The following is a 22,026-nucleotide window of genomic DNA, read 5'->3' as shown; positions in this document are numbered from 1 at the left end:
TGCCCTTGAGGAATTCAGAGACTAGTGAGGGAGACCTAAAAGGCATGTAGGTGCTATAATAGAGGCAGAACGGGTATGAAGAAAGAACCCCCCCCCCCCCAAGTTTCTTGGAAGAGGCTTATTTTCATTTGGGGGGTGGGGGAAAAGGATTGGGCAAGGGAATGGTAGTTTACTCAACCACTGATGTAAAAGAACATGTGGCTTATAACTTAATGGTTTGCTGTGTGCTTCTGTTCTAGGGTGGGATAATGGGGAGGATTGGGTAACAGGAGGGGTAGGATGAATTAGGAGAGGTGACCTTTGGTGTCATTTGATTCCTTCCTTGACGTTATTTTTCTGGTCAAAGGTAAATAATTTGCTTTGATGGAAACCTCTCTGTATTCCAATGCACAGTTCAACACTAAGTGAGGAGACTCATTTCGAATCCACAATCTCCTTATGCTTAGTTTGATGATGATGATAATGATATAAAGTCATTTCATTCTGACTTGCCCTAAATCACCTGTAATTTTTAGTTTAAATCTGTTAAAGGATAGTTTTCAAAATTCTCTTATCTTTCAGTAGGCTTATTTAAATTCTTTTGAACTCAACATTTGACTAAGATGGTTTCTCCAAGAGTGACTCATTTAATCATTCTGAGAATAGGTAGTGAATTTTTCTGTCATATGCATAACAATCATCTTGATAGAATTATCAGCACTTTGCATAATTATGGAGAAACAGATATCAGTCTAATACATTTTTATAAATACCTGTTTTACTAAAAATTTTTGTTTTATATAATTGTCAACATATGAAGATTCTTTTATAATGGTGTAATGAATTCTAAGGTAGTTCTTCTGTTGCTTTGGTAAAGAAAAAGAGGTAGATCTTTTCAAATTCTGTTTAAGCCATGGCAGTAATTTGACCTAGAATTCAGATTTGGAATTTGATACTATATCTGAGAGATGATTTTTTTGTCCTATTATATTTTATTATTATTAATTTTTTCCAATTGTATTATACAATTTATTTGTATTATACAATTTGTTTTTCCTTCCTATTAGTAGTTTTGGAGAATAGTTGGAAGAAAGAAATTTAGAAAATGTTTAAATTGTGAACGTATTCATCCTCCTAATAAATTGAGAAAGGAGAGTAGACTAAAACCATTGTGTTGAAGGTGGCCCATAACAGTATCAAGCCAATAAAGAAAATTAAGCTCTCTGAGGAACCAAGAAACTGTGATGTGTCTGCCAGAGCATCTTTGAATAGCAGCATGTTACTAAGAAGTACAAGTGAGGATGTGGAGTTCTTCTACTCTTGGCACATTTTTAGGTCTTTCAGATCAGCTCCTGTTTCACAGTGGCTTCATCAGATTCCTGGGGCGGTCCCCCCCCCCCCCCCCTTCCTGGGCCACAGACATCTTATTCATTCCTTAAAAGCTTTCGAGTAGCTCTTGATTGCCCCCTGGATAAAAGTCCGATTTTATTTATTTATATATTTTTTAGTATGGCATTTAAGCCCTTCCATGATGTGCTGTCTCCTCTTGTAACACCTCTTTATCTGCACACATCCATACTTTCCCCCTGCGAAAGAAAAACCTTTCTCATATCCAAGCTTGTTTTGTTTTTGTTGGTTAAGGTAAAATCCCTGACTCATACTTAGACCATGTTGCCTCAGGTATTTTCCCTCTCATGTTTTCAACCACTGGCTTCTTCCTTTAAACATATAAATACACATAAGTCTTTCATTTTAAAAACAAATAAGCAAACAGAATACTCTTTGACTCCCAACTCTTTCTGGTATATGTCCCTCATTTCCTTTGCAGTTAGACTTCTTAGAAAAATTGTCCCTGTTCACTGTCCAGTTTCTCACTGTCCACTCTAGTACTACTTTTGTCCTCACTGCTTATTGATTGCTGATTGAATTGGTCATTTCCAATTCTTATCTCTTTGGCACTTGACATTATTAACAATTTCTCTTTTTAAAAATTCAGTTCTTTTGATTTCTGTGTTATTGTCTTCTAATTCTCTTCTTTGCTCTCTTTATTGTCTCATTTGTGGGCTTCTTTTTGTTAATTGCTAATGTTTCTGAGATTCTGATTTGGTTTTATCTCAACTTTCCTTGTTCAGTCTCATTGTTTTGATGATTTCTCTTTCTCTTCTTTGCTCTCTCTTTGCACATGTTGGTTCACACCCAGATTTGTACTTTAATTGAGACTTTACAGTAGTCAGTTCTAGAATTGCTTATTGATTGCCTGGATTTGAATTTTAACTTAGACTTTTGGGGGAGGAGGGCAGAGGGAGAGAGAGAATCTTAAGCAGGCTAGGAGCCCTACACAATGCTTGATTTCACAACCCTGAGATGATGACCTGAGCCAAAATCAGGAGTTGGACGCTTAACTGTTTGAGCCACCCAGGCACTCCTTAACTCAGAGTTAGGAATGGTGGTGCTGTCAGACTCAGTATATCCCAAATGGGTTTTTTACAACCCAAGCCTACTTGTCTTCCCATATTTTTAATTTTCTGGTGGCATCGTGATTACTTATACCAGAAATATTCTGTATATCTACTAATTAAAATCTGTTTTTCTACATCCCAGAGATAACTCTTGAATCTCTTTTAAAACAACTGTACTTTTAAATTTATTCATTTTAATTCATTTAATTATACAATAAAGATTTGAGTTTCTGCTATATGTAACAAGTGTTGAATAAATGTTAGAACTACAGTTTTGAATAAAACAGAGTCTTTTATTATTCATGAGGCAATTCTAATGGGAGAGAGAGACACCAATCAGGTAATCAGAAGAAGGAACTGTAGCTATGAAAAGGTGTGTAGTGCTATGAAAATGTAAAATAGGAGACTTTGATCTGGACAGGGAAGACACAATTGGGCTAAGATTTTCTAAGAATGAGAAGTTTTCCTGGGTGAAGAAAGGAAAATGCAGTAGGAGCTGCATGTATTTGTAAAGATCCTGTGGCAGAAGGAAACATGAAACATTTAAATGTTGCTAAACATGTTAAAGTAACATCTCCTGAGTGTGGTGCTGGTTTGTAGGTTGAGTAAGGAGTTTTGTTTTTATTCTAACCCATTGAGGGATTTAAAGTGGGGGGAATGGTAGAGGAAGAGGGAATGGAGTGATAATCACATATGTATTTAAAAAAAAAACGTAATTCTGGTAACAACATGAGGTAATATAGGGGGGAGATAGAGATGAATTAGGCAGTTTTTTTGGTCCAGGCAAGAAGTGACAACTTGGTCTGAGGTATTGGAGATGTATGTAGAGGGTCAAGCCAATGAGACTTGGTGGTCTATTAGATATGCTTATGCAGAGTAGAGGTATCTTGGATGTCTCTAACATTTATGGCTTACATAACTGGAGGAATGGTGGTGCTGTGTGCTGAGCTAAAAAAAAGAAACACTGGGTATTTGAATGAGGACCACATGTGTTTTACTTGGGGCGTGTGGGAGTGGTAGGAGGAGGATCCTGATCTCACTAGATATGTTACATGTGTTTAGGTCCTTTCAAGATAATTAATGAAAAGGTAACTAGTAGGTTTTGGTTTTATGGATGTGTTACTGAGGGAGAGGTCTGGACTTCGGATAATTACTTTATTTCGGGTGATTATCTCTTGTCTTTTTTCTACTAGTCTCTATACAGGCCTGCGTTTCACTAGTGCCCCTCTCTCTCAAGCCTGTCTTCCAAACTGCTGCTAGAACTACCCTTTGTAAAATGCAAACCTGATATTACTAAAAAGAACCTGGCACGTTTTCCCATTATGTAGATGAAAAAGTCCAAAATCCAATGCCTACCTCTTCATTTCTCTTCATAGCTCTGGTTACATGAAACCATTTTCCCAAACACTTTAAGCTGTTGCAAGACTTTGCACAGGCTCTGTCCAGAATAATGTTCTCCCTCATATCTGTCAAGCAGTCTCCAGTTCAAGAATCCCTTCATTTGTGAATCTTTGACTTTTGCAGTCCACGTTGGTCACCACCTTCCTTCCTAAGGCCACTATTGAAGCTTGTGCTTATCTGTAATATCATATCAGCACTTAACCACATTACATAGTATTTATGCTTATATATTTTTTCTCTCCCAAACTGTAGGGTTAACTACTTGAGGATATACTTGTTTATTTTATTTTTACGTCCATGGTAACAAGATCTGGCATGGATGATTGCCCAATAAACGTTGATTGCGTTGATAGGACTCCGATGATTTCTCCTATAATTCCATGGTTTTCATCTTGGCTCTCTTTTCAGTGGGGTTTTTCATCTTTCTTTGCAGGTAGTTGTGTTTTCAAATTTTTTTTTAGTTCCAAAAAAGGGATAGTAGGGTATTTTGTTAAAAGCTGCCTAACCATAGATAAATTTTTTTCATCTTTGTGCTTCACCTTTTTTCCTTTGTGAAGTGTGAAGCAGGACTAGGTGATTTCCTGGATGTTCTGGCCCTAAAGGTTTTGAATATGTGTGACAGCTGAGAACAAAAAGAAAACAGGGTATTTCTGTAAGTGGACAAATATATATAAAGAATTGGGAAAACTGGGTTTGTTTTTGGAGTTTGGTATTTTGTGATTGTTAGTATTGGTAATTTTTTTTGTTGGTTTCTTGTATTAGTTACCTTTTAGTTTCCTTTATGTAAGACCTTCCTTCACTGTGCAGAGATGTTCTGTGAGGAGAGTCTGTTAGCAAGCACCGTTTTATTTTCTCAGAGGCACTTCCTGCCCTCTATTTTTCTTGTGCTTTTGGATCTTAATCTTAGCGGACTGCCTGTCAGAGGAGAAGGTGGTTAATGTTAATATAGGATGAATCTTACTTTTTTCTTCAACCTTAAAAAGTTGTTTTAAAAGAAGATTAGATGTAAGAGGAGCGCTATTATTTGCAAAAGCTTGTTTTTTTTTTTTAACTGAAATGTGACTCAAATTACTAGATAAAAGGTTTAAAACTTCTTATGAAAGATTTCAAATATTCATAAAAGTATTGTAATGAACCTTTATACTTAAATCTAATAACTTCATATACTTAAATTTAATAATTATAGCATTTTATCATGTTTGTTTATATTTTCTATGTTTGCTGCTGTTTTAAAATAGATTCTGGATATCAAACATTTCAAACCTAAATACTTGAGCTTGCTTTTCTAATAAACAAAGGGACATTTTCTTTACATAATTATAATGTCATTATCTTAAAACCAAAAATAATTATTTAATATCATCTAATACTTAATCTATTGAAATTTTCCTAATTATACTTCTGTTTTTAGCTGTTCAGTCTTCTGTGTATTGCATTTAGTTGTCACGTATCCAAGTCTTAATTTTAAACACTGCCTCTCCCACCTCTTTTTTTTTTCTTTTTACCATACTATTTACTTGTTAGGAAGATCAGATTGTTGTTCGAATATTCTAGATATTCTAGATATTCTGAAATGTGTTTCCTGTAAATTTGGATTTAGATTTGAAGGCTTGATTAGATTTAGGTTTCAGTATTTATTGGTAAAAATACTTCATGGATGGAATTCTGTCACATCAGGTATAGACTGTCTGCTTATCCCAGTTTCAGTGATGCTGATTTGTGGTAACAGCCCTCATCGAAAAGTTGCATAGATATGAGCCTGTTTCTGGTAATATGTGCAAGAAAAAAGGTTGGAAAGAAAATGTTAACAGTCAGTTAGCTCTGCTTTAGGATTCGGGTGTCTTTTGTTTTTATATTTTTACTTTTCTATGTTTTCCAGGACTCCACATTGAACATGCATTGTTTTTTATAAGAGAGGAAAACTTACTTTGTTATTAGTCTTGATACCTTTGGAAGATTAGATCCCAAAGTCTTCATTTGTTCTTCCTGTATTACTTCCTTTTATTTTTAATTAGTAATTTAAGTCTTTTGCAGTCTGAGGTCTTATTTTTTTAAATAATTGGTCAAGTTATAGGACGGTAAATAGAAAACAGGTCTAATGTTTGCAACCTTCCAGCAACAGTTCACAAATCAAGTTATATAAAGACAAATAGAAGACCATGTGCATCCAAAGTAAATCTAATTTATAACCTCCCACAATAATTTACAAATCGTAACTGTATAAATGTGTTGTTTCTTTGAGCTCTTACTATGGGCATCAGTTGATGTTCTCTTGTGAGAAGTGAGACTGCTAACATTTTATTTCTCTGAGAATGGCTCCTGCAGATAAATTTTTAGTATCCCTCTTCCCCCAGTGTTGATTGGTTCAGTGGTGAGCACCTAACCCAAGGCCAGCCAATATATATATGCTGATGACTGACCAGCCAGAATTTGGATGCCACCCCTTTAAAAAGCACATTTATAGGTAGATGATAGGTTAGATCTTTAAAGTAGGCTGATTTTTGCCATGTGTAAGCAGAAGCAACTAGTTGAGAGAGAAGAGGGGGAGAAAAGCTGGCTAGAGATCTTGTAGTCCCAGGAATTAACTTTCTCTTGAATGAAGCCTCTTTTTTTTTTTTTTTTAAAGATTTTATTTATTTATTTATTTATTTTTAAGATTTCATTTATTTGACAGAGAATGAGAGAGAGAGAGAGAGAGAGAGAGAAGCGCGTGCGCACAAGTAGGCAGAGCGGCAGGCAGAGGGAGAGGGAGAAGCAGGCTCCCCGCTGAGCAAGGAGCCCAATGCAAGGGCTCGATTCCAGGCCCCTGGGATCATGACCTGAGCCGAAGGCAGCCGCTTCACTGACTGAGCCACCCAGGCGCCCCTTATTTTTAGAGAGCGAGTAAGAGAGCATGTGCGTGAGTTGGGGGAGGGTCAGAGGGAGAGAATCTCAAGCAGACTCCCTGCTGAGCGGGGCATCAACGCTGCCAGGCTTGATCCCTCCATCCGTGAGATATGACCTAAGCCGAAACCAAGAGTCAGACAGCTCAACCTAACCACCCAGGCGCCCTGCAGCCTCTTGTTTTAAGGCCAGCTATACCTCATTTCCTGTGTCATTGAGACTCCTTATATCTTTATAATAAATTCTTAAGTATGGTTTTGCTCTTCATAATAAATTCGTTGCTTAAACAAGATTGGACTTCATAATTTGTGAAAATATATTCAAATTTGATTGTCACACATTTCACCTTATGAAAGTAATCTAGATCAATGTCTTAAATTTTTATGGAAAAAAATCCACAATAGATATTTTTGATCACTTACTCGTCATTAATATACCATAGTTTGCTTAGCTGCTTTTTGCTGGCATTTGGAATGTTCTCTATAACTAGAGTAATCATGAACATTTTGTACTATTTTCAAAATCCAGATTTAAATGAATGAGTTTAGTTAATGTGTATTTTAGCTTTTTAAGGATTCAGTTACTATTTTAAAAAATAGAGATGTTAATTAAAAAAAATTGTTAACATGAGAGGACTTTAAAATACTTAGCTTGCAGTATAATTTGATAGGTTTCTTATGGGCCTACATTTTGACAGCTTTTATTTTGTAGCCGTGTACTTCCATATATATCCATCCACACACATATATCCATTTATACGTATTTACTTTAGTACTTGGATAATCTGATGTGAATTGGAGTGACTGCCATACCTTTAAAGGTATAGGGTATCTTTGTTCCTGTTTAGTTTTTTTCTCTCTAAAACCAAATTTACTTTTATAACATTGGGGAAGATGAATCACTTAATCTTGTTTTCTGAGTACTGTTCCCACTGCCAAAAACTTCACTGACAACAAAATCCTCAGAAGATGTGTTTTTCTGAATTTCTTTAGTTCCCCCCCTAGCATTTTGCAAATAAAAGGCTTTATGAACAAATTAAGCTAATAGGTATACATGTTTAAAAGTCTTTCTGATCATAAAATTCTCGACACTTAAGCATGGAATGCTTAATGTAGTGAATTGAAAAAAGATGGAAAAGTGTAAAGCAAATAAAATCACTCAATGTTACCATCTAGAAATAGCGACTGCTAACATTTGATGTATTTTTATGTTTTCTGTGTATAATTTTACACACTTATTTCCTGTATTTTTGTTAATATTATTGTGATCATTTTCTCATGTTATGAATATTTTGCTTCTGATCTAACAAGTTTTAGATCTGTAAATGGTGCTAAAAACTTTTATTTCCATTTCTCCCCAAATATCCATTTTCCATTTATTTCCTACCATCCTACTTATCTAGATTTTAAAAAGTTATCCAAAATCTTAAGATTTGGAGCACCTCTATTTTAATAAAGATGTTAAGTATCAGGCATCCTTCATGTTTAGCCTTGAATGGAAATGTTCTCTTTCAAATAGTTTTTTAAGTGTGTGTAGATCTTATTTTTCTTTAGTAGAAGGTTACACAATGGAAGGATGTAATTTATATAAAGTTACAAATCAAAATGTTCTGTTTCTCTGAAAAGACAATTTATTGTTTATTCTCTCCCTCATGTTTTCAGCACTGTCACTGGGATTGTTTAGGTCAGAGTGAGCAGCCTGTGCATCAAAAGGTCTGAAAAAGCACTTCTAAAATGTTTACAATAACTTTATACAAAATGTTAATAAAGCTGTGAAAATTTAGGATTGAATTATCTGCCATCTTGTCATAGAGTAGAAGATATTCTTTAATTAAAGCCATAAGCAAGTGAAGTTGATCATAATGTCACATAATTTTAGAGCCCAAAGGAGCTTTGGAGGTCATTCTGTCTATTGCCCCTAAAATGCATGGGGTTAGACTGCCCTGGAGAAGTCAAGTGATTTGCTCAGGGTCACTCACCTAGCTAATGGTTTTAGATTTGAAGCCTCTAATTCAGCAAACTACTTTATAGTTTTTACAAAAGTCATAGTACACCATCAGTAACAGAAACTAGCTCCCCCCTCCACCCCGCCCCAGGCTTCCAAAGGAATGAAGAAAATAGATGTTTTGACGTTTGACTTAGGTGCTTTTCCAGGTGAAGGTAATGGATGAGTATTTATATGATCAAACCACTACATTATTTGAAAGCGGTACAGAAGAAATAAGACAGGGTTCCTGCCTATCGGTAACTTTTAACTATGACTTTAAGCCCCATTCTAGATGGGAAAAACTGTGTTTGTTTTTTTTTTGAATGACTACACACTACTGTATTAAGGGGATTTTGGTGATTTTTCATCTACGTTTTCATCTACATTCATCATATTTTCGTAATTAATGTTAGTGAAATTTTATAACAAGATATGTTTAGTATTTTTAAAACCTTGAATAGAATTGACTTTATTTTTCAGAAAGTAGTACTCTATTTGTACAGATATATTTACACAATATAATAGTTATTCACTACCTGCTTTGCCAGGGATTTTTATAGTTGCTGGGGTACAGTAGAAAACAGAACAAAGACCCAGTCTTCATGGACCTTACATTCAAGTCTGAGATATCAGTGTATTTGGAAAAAATAAAAATAAAAAACACAAATAAATTAAGGTGACTTCATTTTTAAAAATTCTAATGAAAATGTTTTAGGGCTTTTTGGATGTAAAACATATTTTCTACTGTTTATGATACTTATTTCAGGAAATATTCAGTTGGCCTGTGTATGGGACCAAGGGAAATACAATATCCATTTAAAAGTCTTTTTCATATATTAATGATTTATTGCAGTTTCATGGCTTATTGCTGTAGAAATCTACCTGGAATGCTTATGAATTAGGAAACAACTGTAGCTAGGTAGTTTGCATAAAATACATACAGAATTTATGAGAGTTCAAGCTCTGGAGTCACACTGATTTGACTTCCCCACTTTCCACTGCATGGTAGTTTATGGCCTAGGACAAGTGTTTTAACTTCTGAGTCTGAGTTGACTTATCTGTAAAAAGGGATAATAAAGTGTCTACCTCGTAGGCTTGTTATGAGGGACATAATTCATGCAAAGTTCTTGATATACAGTGCCCAATAAAAGCTAGCTGTTAAGAAAACTTGTTTTAGCACTATTTTCACTATTACTACTACTGCCTTGCTACTATTATTGTGGAGAATCTTAGTAGATATTCTGTATACTATATTGTGTATACTCCACGTGCATGATTGTTTTAACATGACATGTATTCAGCAGTGTAATCTTCATGTAACTGGAGAACTGTATAATCAGTGATATAGCTGTTAATTTGCTAAAACTTGCGGAAACACTGAAGTGTAGTCATCACCTGCTTTGCTACAGCTGCATTATTTATGTATTTGAGCTGAGCATCCAGTCTTCCTCTTTAGGATTTTTACTGTTCTGTTTCAATAAAGGTAGGATGAAGGAGTAAAAATGTAATCACCTAAATGACTTAAGACCCTAGAGTTATAGCATTTGAAACAAAGTATGCATATTTCTCATATTTTTTATTTTGTTACATGTTAATTAAAAAGAATCCACGTGACTCTTCAACCATACTTCCAGTACTGTTTAGCCAGCAAATAGTATTAAGCAGCTACTATGACTTACAGTCTGTGTTAATTACTCCAGTTCATTCAGGAGTGAATTGGCTGCTGCTTCTTAGGGAGCTTATAGTTTAGTTGGGTGAGACAAGACATGTACATAATAAAGTAAGTGAGAAGTGCAATGAGAGAGGTACAGATTATGTGCTTTGTGAATTGTGTGGCCAGCCATGTTTCTCCTCCAGTGCTTTGGTTCATTGCACTGTCTGCTGTTAATTAAATTACTCAGAGGTCACTAACTGAGTCTGTTCCTCATAGCCAAGAACTCAGAAAGACGTTGTTAAGAACTGAAGGGTCTGAAAATTGAGCATACTACAATTTTATGAATATGGGTAGAAGATATGAGATTCCTGGGTGTAGAGACAAAGAACTTTATTATTCATGACAGTGCGTGTAACATGAGCTTCATATTTGTATTGACTTCCTTTGCCCCCTCAAAGGGCAACACACAGGGTTTCAGTTTGGGCAGATGCTACTCACATAGTGGGTTTGCATCATAGCTGAGAAGCCCTTGAGTGTAGGGAATCTGAGTCTTTGCTAATGTGCTGCATGGAAACTTACCTTTTTTTTCCTAGAGGAAGACCTTATCTTTATTATACAGGACAGTAAAAAGCCTGCTCTCTCCTCAGGAGGGAGGCATTGTTTTCTAAGACTGTTCACTCTTTAAATACATCCTTGACAAGATAATCTGGATGAAAGCCCCAGTGCCTCCACATTGAAAACGCAGAAATGCTAGAGACCTGTAGAGAACTATCTCCTAATTGGCCTGGGAGTAGCTAGCCTAAATGGATGTTTCAGAGTTCATGAATTAATGTTCATGTACATTGCCTGTTTATTCTTAAGCTGCATCTCAGAGACCTTTTTTATTTCTTAAATGCTCTATGCTATATACTACTGCTTATCCTGAATTAAAATTTGATTCTCTTTAGAGTAAGCAAATATTGAACTCAAATTGGTTTGCATGCTGAGGTGTTTAGGAGTGGGTGTACTGATGTCTTCAACTTACTTTGCATCAAAAATAAGATGGATGGACAGAGAGATGGATAAATAGGTTGATAGTCTCAAAGTAAATACAACAAAATGTTAATTGTCAAACCTAGGTGATGGATAGATGATTGTTTACAATGATTTCAATTTCTTTGTATGAAAATTTGCAATAAAATGTTGGGGGAAAAGCCAAGCCAATTGTTCTCTTCTGTTCTCTCCCCCAACTCAGTTTTCTTTGCAACTAAACTCACCTTGGCATTTTCAAGAAAACTTCATTGGCAATTCTTATCAAAATGTAGATGGTTGACAACATTTAAAAAATTTGTTTAGTCAGAGTGTCTACTTTTGGCCGTTTTAAGCATAATGGGCTTCTTTTTAAAATTGGGGATTTGGAGAATAAGGGTCCCACTTGTAAAAGGAAATCATTGTTCTGCATGCTGGCATTTTAGGTATACAGCCTGAGTATAAAGGGCATTTCATGCAGGAAAAATATTTTTAGGTAAAAATAGCTCACCTTCTTGGTGAGCTGCCCTAAACTTTTACTACCTTTTTGACATTTTAGGTTGCAGGTCTTTTCAAATTTAATGTCCAGACTTTTTTTTTTTTTTTTTACAAGGCCATATTTGTGTCTGTTACATTTCTGATTTTTAGAATTTGGGGCAGGGCATAGGATTTTGGCTTACTGGCAGTAGCAATGGTAGTTGGAATTAGGACACAATACTTAATGACAGGAAATGTTATGGCTGCTTAAAAGTGAGACTAAAGGAGGAAACAACCCATGTAATTATAAAAGGTAGGGTTATTTTGATAACAGTTTTTTTTTTTTTTCAGTTGATGACTACAAGTAAGTGTAACCTGTATCATATGGAATTTTGTTTTATATGGAATACTATTATATATAAACAGTGAAATTTCATCTCTAACCTAGGAAGTATGTATGAAATGGTAGCTGTGATTGGTGACTAGTATACTATTAGGTAATCTTAAAATGGATATTTTCAGTGATTGTTTCTAAATGTTAAACCAAGCATTTACATTAGACAACTGACAGGATTTTCCTCGACTAGAGGGATTAAGTTTTAGAAGTCCTCAAAAAGTACATTTTTTATGTGAATTGCTTCAGATGTTTACTGTCTCCTCAAAACTGCTTTTAATTTTTTTTCAGGGTTTTTTTTTTTAAGCATACGTCAAGAATCAGCTTTTCTAAAAAAATTACTGTTTTGCATAAATGAAAAATATGTACAGTTTATAGAATTACCAAAAAGTTAAATACTCAAGTAATCACTGCCTAGGACAAGAACTAGAACTTGGCTAATCATTCTGAAAACCTTCTTTGTACCCTCCCAGTTACTATCTTTCCTCGCATAGTTGATCCCTATACTGTATGGTAATCTTTCACTTGTTTTTCTTAATGGTTTAACAACCAGGGCTTTGCAAAGGGTAAGTTTTCAGTTAGTCAAGCAGGAGATTACAGATACAATGCAGTGGTTTTTAACTCTATTGTACAGGATACCCCATTTTTATATTTTGTGTTCTTTAATGCCCACTTTATTATATCAAAATAAAATTCATATATAATATTGCCTACCAGCATACAAATTTAAAATTTTAATATACTGTCCTAATTATAACATAAAGGAGAAGAAAAAAGGAAATTTATAATGAAATAAGCATTTCAGTGTAAATATTTGGGCATGACTGTGACAAGAGGGAATGAAGTAGCCAGATATTTATAACCTTCCTAATGACAAGTAAGTTTGGATTTAGGAGAACACAAGTTACCTGAATAGGGCTGACTGGTTTTCTTTAACATTTTGAAATAAGAGCAAAATAAGAAAATTTATGCATATGGGTAGAACTGTGTGTGTCACCTACAAATGTCTGCTGATACAAGTGTGTTGGGTGATTCAAGTATCATGAGTGGCATTGCTGTTGATAATTGTAATGGTAAACTTAACCTTTTCAAGTTTTGGAGGAAAGAAAACAGATTTGTCCTTTTTACACACTAGATACATTTCTGGAAAAGAGATTTTCACCAGTATGAATTTCTGGGAGGGGTATTTGAAAATTCCATAGGATGAGGGCATGATACTTCTTTGTATGGGACTGCCCAGGCATTGCAGGATGTCTAACATCTTGTTCATTCTTCTTCTCTCCCCCCTCAGCCCCCCAGTAGCATCACTCACTCAATCCTAATGTCAGGCAGAAATACCTGTGAGGGGTTACACCCTTGGATTTAGGATTTGGTTGTGGTGCTTTTCAATAAATTATATAACTTTTCCTCTAGTTTTGAGGGTCTGTAAAGGTAGATTTCACTGGGTCTTTTTAACCTGGAGGATTCAGAGATCTATGATATGGTAGCCTTTTTTTTGTTGTTGTTAGAATTTATTATTACTTATTCTTACTAAGCGCTAGCTTAATACTGCAGAAGATTTCAAATCACCTTTTGACAACCCATTCTTCCCTTTCCCACCCAAATTCTTGATAAAGAGCTCTTAAAGTGAAGACACATTCTTTTCTCTCTTCTGTATATAACTTCGTCAAATAGAGGCAAAGAACTATGTACATCTTGCTGTAAAATGCTGCCCATGGCTATGGAAACAGTGTTTGCCCAGGTTCCTTTTATTGTCCAGGTCCTGAAAGACTCTTGTTTATGAATTTTCTCTTCACAAAGCCTGCACCCCCCCCCCCCCCGCCCCCACCTCTCTATCTCACCCTTACCCCCCCCCAAATTCCATGTAAATTTTTTGTGAATATTTGACTATGTGTGTTATTTTGCGGTATGGTATATAGCTTTCATCAGATACTCAAGGGGTTCTCTGACCACAAAAGTGGATCAGATGTTTCTCTCCCTGATTTCTTGTAACAATTAAATCTGGTTATTCTTATTTTTTTATTTTAATCTGGTTATTCTTATGCTAGCGTTCATCATTACGTGCTGAGTTTCCACTTTAACCTGGAAAATGGGCTCAGACTCTGAGCTGTCCGCTGGGAGAGCAACCCTTACTGAGATGCTCAGGTAGAGGGACACAGTGGAGCAGAAAATTTCAAATTCAAATATTAGTCGGGTTTATTTATTTGTTAGGTGGGTAATTTCACATTTTACTGATAAGGTTAATATATTCAGTTAACAACTTTGCTTTAAATTGTTGGGCTTTTTTCTTTAGACCTATTATCTTCATCTTTAGATAGTTTGCATTTTTGTGTCACAACCACAATCTATTATTAAAGATTTATAAGCTCTCTCAGGCAATATAAATTTTAAGTACTGTTTTAGAATTCATATGTTGATGGAATTTGACACATGGTCATTTTCTAAATCACTTAAAAGTCTGTTATTTTACCTTATCTTGGAAAATTAGTATTTTCCTCTAAAACTGAGGTGATTTAAAAAATTGAATTTAAAAAATCTTTTTTTTTTTTAAAGATTTTTTATTTATTCATTTGAGAGAGAATGAGATAGAGAGAGAGCATGAGAGGGGGGAGGGTCAGAGGGAGAAGCAGACTCCCCGCCGAGAAGGGAGCCTGATGCGGGACTCGATCCTGGGACTCCAGGATCATGACCTGAGCCGAAGGCAGTCGCCTAACCAACTGAGCCACCCAGGCGTCCCGAATTTAAAAAATCTTACATAAGTATGTTATAAAAAGGATTGTTCAAAATTAAAGTTTTGTGAAAAGTTTCTTTTGTCATGTTACTAAGAAATTTTTTTTTTTTTAAAGATTTTATTTATTTATTTGATAGAGTGAGAGGGAACAGTAGAGAGAGAGGGAGAAGCAGGTTCCCTGCCAAGCAGGGAGCCCGATGCGGGGCTCGATCCCAGGACCCTGGGATCATGACCTGAGCCGAAGGCAGACGCTTAACCATCTGAGCCACCCAGGCGCCCCACTAAGAAATTGTTTTTATCCATGCTTGCTGCTAATGTTAGAGTCCTAGTTGAAATAGTCCTATAAAAATTTACACATTCTCAGATATCTGTAGTAATTTATGAATTTTGAGAATGTTAAGAAATGGAATCTTTTAAGACTCCCAGTTTCATCAGTAGTTTAAAATATGTCTGTAACCAATGATATTGTGGGTTCAAGTGCAGAATGGACAGATTGCAATATTCCTCTTTACCTCTCCTATGCTAGTGTATGGTGGAGTTGTTAATTAGCTGCTTGTTGAAAAATGGAAGCATTTGGTATTGAAGAAGTAGAGGGGGTAAAATAATACACAAATTGAGTGAGTAATATTACCATATAATTAAAGCAATCTGTTCAGAAGATCATACTTTGTATATATACTTAAAAAAACCACATGCATACCTGTTGATTTAAATAGCTATTTTTCATTAATTTTTTTGTAGCTGTTTCTCTGTCTTTGTTTTCTACTGATGTTTTCTCATTTCTGTCTTCTCCCTCTTAAGAGTTCCAAATTTTGTTAGAAAATATTTTACAACTTAAATTTTAAGTGTAGGGTAAGATCATTTCATTCCTTAGGACTTGAAATAATGACCTCTTAATGGCCTTAACTTTGAAGTCTGTTTTCCTCTGGTTGCATTAGGCAGATCTGTTTGTTTTCATCTCCTGCACTCTTCCTAATGTCTCTCTTCATTTGGCTCTATTTGTTGTTCCCCTTCAAATCTTTGTCTTAGATGATTTTCCAATATTCAACTAAATGGGAAACTATCTGGTAGAGTTGAAGAATTTTCTCAGTCTGGGCTCTATACTATAAGGTTTGCTTATAGACATGCTTATTTTTATTTATTTAAATAGTCTCTATAGTGGTTATCTTTGATTTCACCCTTTTTGCTTTTTAAAAAATTCAACTTTTCAACTGATTGCTTTGAAAGCCATTTAAAACTGCTTTTGGGTTAGTTAGGAGTGTGTAGTTAATGCTTCCTCTTGGGACATACTTTTAAGTTTATCTTTTGTGCCCAAAGTAAAAGGTATTCATTTTATTGTCTAAATTAATTTACACAATGTCTTACAGGCTTCTCTTCAGCCAAGATAAAAAATGGCTATAATCTTTCTTTTACCCTCTTTTTAAAAAAATGAGGTTATACTAGTTTAGGACTAACTTAATTCAGGTAGGAGTAGATTACCTTTCTGCGTTCTTTGTTTTGTAATCTCATGTTTGGGTGTATCACCAAAGCTTAGAAACTTTGTATCTAGAGCATTTGACATAGTGCTCTTAATAAACACTTAACAAATATGTGAGTGAATGAACAAATGAGTGAATGAATCAAACCTAATTGAGGTGTGAAGCAAGAACAGTATTGTGTAGTATCTTTAGATGTAGAGATTTTTGCAGTTTGGTTGGTAAAATGGATTTGAAGACTGGCACTGGTTTGCAGACCACTGGAAAAAATCTAATCTTTTCAATAATGTGGTAAGAGTACACTATAAGAATATAATTGTGGGCTTCTTTCATAAATCAAAACTTTCAAAATACTTTTTATTTGATAGAAATAATACATGTTCATATAGAAATTTTGTAAAATAGAGTAAGGAATGAAGAAGAAAATAAATTTGTAAGTCTACCACCTGGAAAAAAGTGCTCTTAGGTTTTTGATACAGTTAGGTGCACAGACTTCAATATAGACTTTAAATAAAAGGGTATATACATTCAGTTTTGAATTTTGCTTTATATGTGTGAATCCAATTAACATTTTTTTCTGTTTTTGTTTTTTAAACCTTACAGGCCCCTTCACAGATGTAGTCACTACAAATCTTAAGTTGCGAAATCCATCTGATAGAAAAGTGTGTTTCAAAGTGAAGACTACAGCACCTCGTCGGTACTGTGTGAGGCCCAACAGTGGAATTATTGACCCGGGGTTGACTGTGACTGTTTCAGGTAGCAAATCATGTTCTGAATTGGAACAGTATTGAATTCTGACCTTTTTATGGTTATGTTGAATTTGGTTTTAATTAACAGGGTTTCATTTGGAGGGAGGGAAATAGTTTTTAAGTTATTCTGGCTTGCCTTTAGTCATGTCCTTCTGTTATCTTTTACTATATGCAGCTGTTGCAGAACATTTCTCACCCTTATCTTGTGGTTGAGGGTGTCTGTGGTCAATTTATAAACGATAATTGTCATTTTAAAATTTTTATATCCTTTATTTCTACCGCTCAGTACCACATTCTCTGTCCTTATTTATCTTTGAAATATTACATCATTTTTGTGATTGATCATTCTTTTCAGATCTCTAGCTATTGTTACATATTACGTTCAGCTATACAAGTATTATTCTAAGTCTTGCTTAAAAATGTACAGTGCCTCTTTTTTGTTGACTTTATCAAATTAGATGAGTGTTTGTACCTTTCATTATAAATGCCAAAGTTTAGTTTTTTGGCTCCCTTTTGTGTTTACTTGTAGTCCAAGGAGTATCCTTGGTTCCCTCTATATATGGATTGCTTACTCCTGCTGTGGAGTCTGTGCCGTTGCCATAGTTAATGCCCTCTATAAACTTCCTTTCTTCTGTCAGACTTCCCAAGACAGTACTCCTTAACAATATTATCTGACATAGCTAAGAAATAGGAAGTAAGTATGAGAACATATCTTAATTGTGGGAGAACTTCTTAAGCTTTGCACAGAGACCATTTACTCTTATTTTCTAGCAGTAGTTCTCACCTCCCACTCACTTTGTGTCCTAATAACAGGTGGGGCAGGAACACGCATGGACCTCTCTCAGCTCAGAATCTCTAGGGGCATGGCCTAGCCATGTATGTGTTTTAAAAAACAAAACATGCTTGGGTGATCCTGATAAGTATTCCTAAGATATTAATTCTGTATCAGTTTCCTGGTTTTTAAATCTACAGCAGATTAAAAACACCAAATTATACAAAGAGTGAAAGCCTACAGCAAGCCCATGGAGAGTACTTAGAAGTAGAACTTGACTGCAAAGGTAGCGAAGGACTTACTGTAGAGTTCTGCGACACTGAATCCTCCATCGGTAGGTATAGCCAAAAACTCAGAGCTAGTAGGCCCTAGAAGAGATGTTTTTGGTGAGTCTTGTGATATGGTGGCCTGGGAGGAATGTGCTTGTGTTTGTCCAAGTTCATGGAAAAGATGGATGGGAAAGAAGATAAAGCAATGAGTTACACGCATTCTGGAAGTTGCTCTCTAAATCTTTAAGCCTTTTAGCTAAGTTGGAAGAAAATAGAATTATTTCTATCCGTGTGGTTAAAAATAGTTTCTTGGTGCATCTAGTTTTATCCTTAGGAATCTGTAAAACTATTCAGAATGACTTTTTCTTGGAGGATTCTAAATTGCTGAAGTTTTATTGTATTATTATTTCTTAAGAAAAGTTTGAATTGCACAGGTTCACTTACATGTGGGTTTTTTCTGATATAAAGACAGTATAGTACTGTAAGTGTATTTTCTCTTACGATTTTTTAAATTTTCATTTATTTTTTAAAGATTTTATTTATTAGAGACAGAGTGTGCACATGAGCGGGGGTGGGAGAGGGGTAGAGGGAGAGGGAAAAGCAGACTCCCCACTGAGCAGGGAACTCGACCGGGATCATGACCTGAGCTGAAAGCAGACACTTAACTGGATTGAGCCACTCAGGTGCCTCTCTCTCTCTCTCTCTCACTTTTTTAAAGATTTATTTATTGGAGAGAGAGTGGCTGAGCAGGGGAGGGAGAGAATCTCAAGCAGACTCCCTGCTGAGTGCAGAGCCTGATGCAGGGTTTGATCTCAAGACCCTGAGATCGTGACCTGAGCTGAAACCAAGATGCTCAACCAACTGAGCCACCCTCTTACGATTTTTTTTTTTTTTTAAAGATTTATTTATTTGAGAGGGTGTGCGTGTGAGTGGGGAGAGGGGCAGAAGGAGAGGGAGAGAAGCAGACTCCCTGCTGAGCCTGGAGCCCAACACGGGGCTCGATCTCATGACCCTCAGATCACACTTGAGCCAAAATCAAGAGAGTTGGACAGCCAACCGAGTGAGTCACCCAGATGCCCCTCTTAATGATTTTCTTAATAACATTTTCTTTTCCCTAGCTTACTTTATTGTAAGAATACAGTACATAATACATACAGTATAGAAAATATGTGTTTTTTTTTTTTTTTTTTAAAGATTTTATTTATTTATTTGACAGAGAGAGACACAGCGAGAGGGCGAACATAAGCAGGGGGAGTGGGAGAGGGAGAAGCAGGCTTCCCGCTGAGCAGAGAGCCCGATATGGGGCTCGATCCCAGGACCCCGGGATCATGACCTGAGCCGAAGGCAGACGCTTAACGACTGAGCCACCCAGGCGCCCCCTAGAAAATATGTGTTAATCCATGGTTTATGTTATTGGTAAGGCTTCTCTGGTCAGCAATAGGCTATTAGTACTTAAGTTTTTGGGGAGCCAGAAGTTATATGTGGATTTTCAACTGCATGGGGGGTTGGCATCCCAAGTCCCTATGTCTTTCAGAGGTCAACCTGTACTTACCAAAACACTTTGTCTTCCATATCCTTTTGTTGAGCATCTGACATATTAAAAACTTCAGATACACTACTGTTTACATAGCATGCCCTCAGATTCTTCTCCAATTAGAATTTAGCTCTTCAATTTTTAGTGTATTGCCTTTCCTTATAAGGAGCCACTCAAACTGTACTTCCTTCTTCTAGCAACTTTTCCTTGATTGACTCTGTATTACATACTCATTTCTTTTTTCCTTTCTCTCTTTAGCACTTAGTTTTGTGGGTTCTTTCAATTTGACATTTATATATATTTTTAAGATTGTTTAATTCTTATATGGTCTGCAATAACTTAGAATATAATTGTCATAAAGTCAGTCATGTTTTAAGTTTTCTTTTTATTCAATTCCTACTGATGAGCCTACAGTGATTGCTCAGTGAAGGGCATTAATGGACATTTACTGTGCTTTATGTGGATTCTGAGGCATTTATCCTGTGCATTTTTTTCTGCTATGTATTTGCCCCTTTAAAAATTTTTTTAGCCATGATGGGAGTTATGGACATCTCAGATACACCTAGAATATGATTTTTTTATGTAGTTGTTATATTTTGCATTTGCTTAATTGCATTTGTCTTTTTGAAAGTGTTGATGTACATGTACAGAAGATATATCTTAAGAATAATTTACACGTTAGCAGGGGAGTAATTTGTACAATACCATATATATATTTTGTGTAACTGTAGATTTGTTCTTATAGTTTTTGTAATATAAATTGAATAAAAGTTTCGCATCACCTCTAGTCCTGAGGAATCCCTAAAAATCCTCTTAAAGGCTACTGAAAATCTTGAGTGCTTAGAAAAATTTGAATATATTATTAGGATGCTAGAAAATTTCTGGAAATGATGTGAGTATGCCTTTTCCTTGTTACTTTGTTTTCTTAGAATCAGATTTAAACAGATTGATAAACTTCTTGAATGGGTGTTTATTTAAAATCTGTTTTTGAAAAGTTAGTTTTATTAGAACACTAAAATATGGTAGTGAGTTTTGAAGTTAACTTTTAAATTCTCCTTTATGTATCCCAGCTGTCTAATTCTAAAAGATAATATCACTAAATACCAAATGAAGCCTTATATTTATAACTGGTTTTAATAGTTTACTAGATTTTAATCTGAGTTTACAGGTATTATAATAGTTAATGTTGGCAACATTTTGAAAATTTTCCCAAACTTGAATTTAGAGGGGACAATCATAGATTTATATTTATTTTTTAAGTAGCTGTTTATTTTGTGGGCTGTTAAAATAGTTGGAAACCATAAAGTTGATTCTGGATCCTTAATATAAGTAATCCAGGATTAGGTTTCTTGAACCCGTCCTGGTTTTCTTTAAATTTGCGTATTAGTTAATAAAACAATAGGGATGATAAGCAGATGCAGAAGACACAAAGTCATATGTCCTTTCTTCTTATTTAGTAATGCTACAGCCTTTTGACTATGATCCCAATGAGAAGAGTAAACACAAGTTTATGGTACAGACAATTTTTGCTCCACCAAACACTTCAGATATGGAAGCTGTGGTAAGTATAGAAGTGGAACAGAATTTATTTTGGGGGATGTTGTTTAAAGCTTGGGTTTTGTATAGTTCTTATTTGAGAAAGCTAATCTTTAATTTAAAAATATGTAAATCTGTTAATTACAGATAAACCTGACTTAATTTCAAGAATGAAAGAATTTTGAAATAGTATTTCTTAGAAACCATTTAGAAATGCTACTATTAGGAAGAAAGTCCTTCAATCTCTAGAGATGTTAGTGTGATTTTTAACAGATGGTGATAGTATGTTTCTTGAGGTGGTATTGCCAGATAACCGTGGCAGGGTGATCAGTATGGAGTGCTGCACTGTGTCCTGTCTGAGCCACAGACCACCCCTGCTCCAAACAGCTACAGTGTCCCCTGAGGTGAAACCTGTTAGTTGTCCCTTGAGGTGCGAAACCTATTTGTCACAATCATACTTTCTCTATCTCATGTTGGTTTTGTTTGTTTTTAGTGGAAAGAGGCAAAACCTGATGAATTAATGGATTCTAAATTGAGATGTGTATTTGAAATGCCCAATGAAAATGATAAATTGGTAAGTAGGAAAATGTGAGAAGATTGGAAGCTATTAAGTTCTCATTTACTTTGAGATTAATTTTGCTTCTGTTTTTGGCCTTTTTGGGTTGTGTGATGATGCTATTCCACATTTTAAGACTTAGTGGTTATTTAGGTTTAAAAAA

General features: G+C 35.3%; 1 protein-coding gene across 2 annotated transcripts in view; it reads left to right on the top strand.

Annotated features, from left to right (window-relative positions):
• Positions 1-22,026, top strand: part of VAPA (VAMP associated protein A) — a 39,668-nt gene that overhangs the window by 2,690 nt on the left and 14,952 nt on the right. For both annotated transcript variants that reach the window (XM_032397844.1, XM_032397843.1), the window contains exons 2-4: positions 17,051-17,203; positions 21,229-21,332; positions 21,801-21,881. In XM_032397844.1, coding sequence (XP_032253735.1) covers positions 17,051-17,203; positions 21,229-21,332; positions 21,801-21,881 — 338 coding nt within the window. The remainder of the gene's footprint in view (positions 1-17,050; positions 17,204-21,228; positions 21,333-21,800; positions 21,882-22,026) is intronic.

The sequence above is a fragment of the Phoca vitulina genome, unplaced genomic scaffold, assembly GCF_004348235.1.
Source record: "Phoca vitulina isolate PV1807 unplaced genomic scaffold, GSC_HSeal_1.0 scaffold105, whole genome shotgun sequence".
Lineage (NCBI taxonomy): Eukaryota > Metazoa > Chordata > Mammalia > Carnivora > Phocidae > Phoca > Phoca vitulina.
The sequence above is the reverse complement of the archived record's forward strand: the minus strand, read 5'-3'. Positions and strand labels throughout refer to the sequence as shown.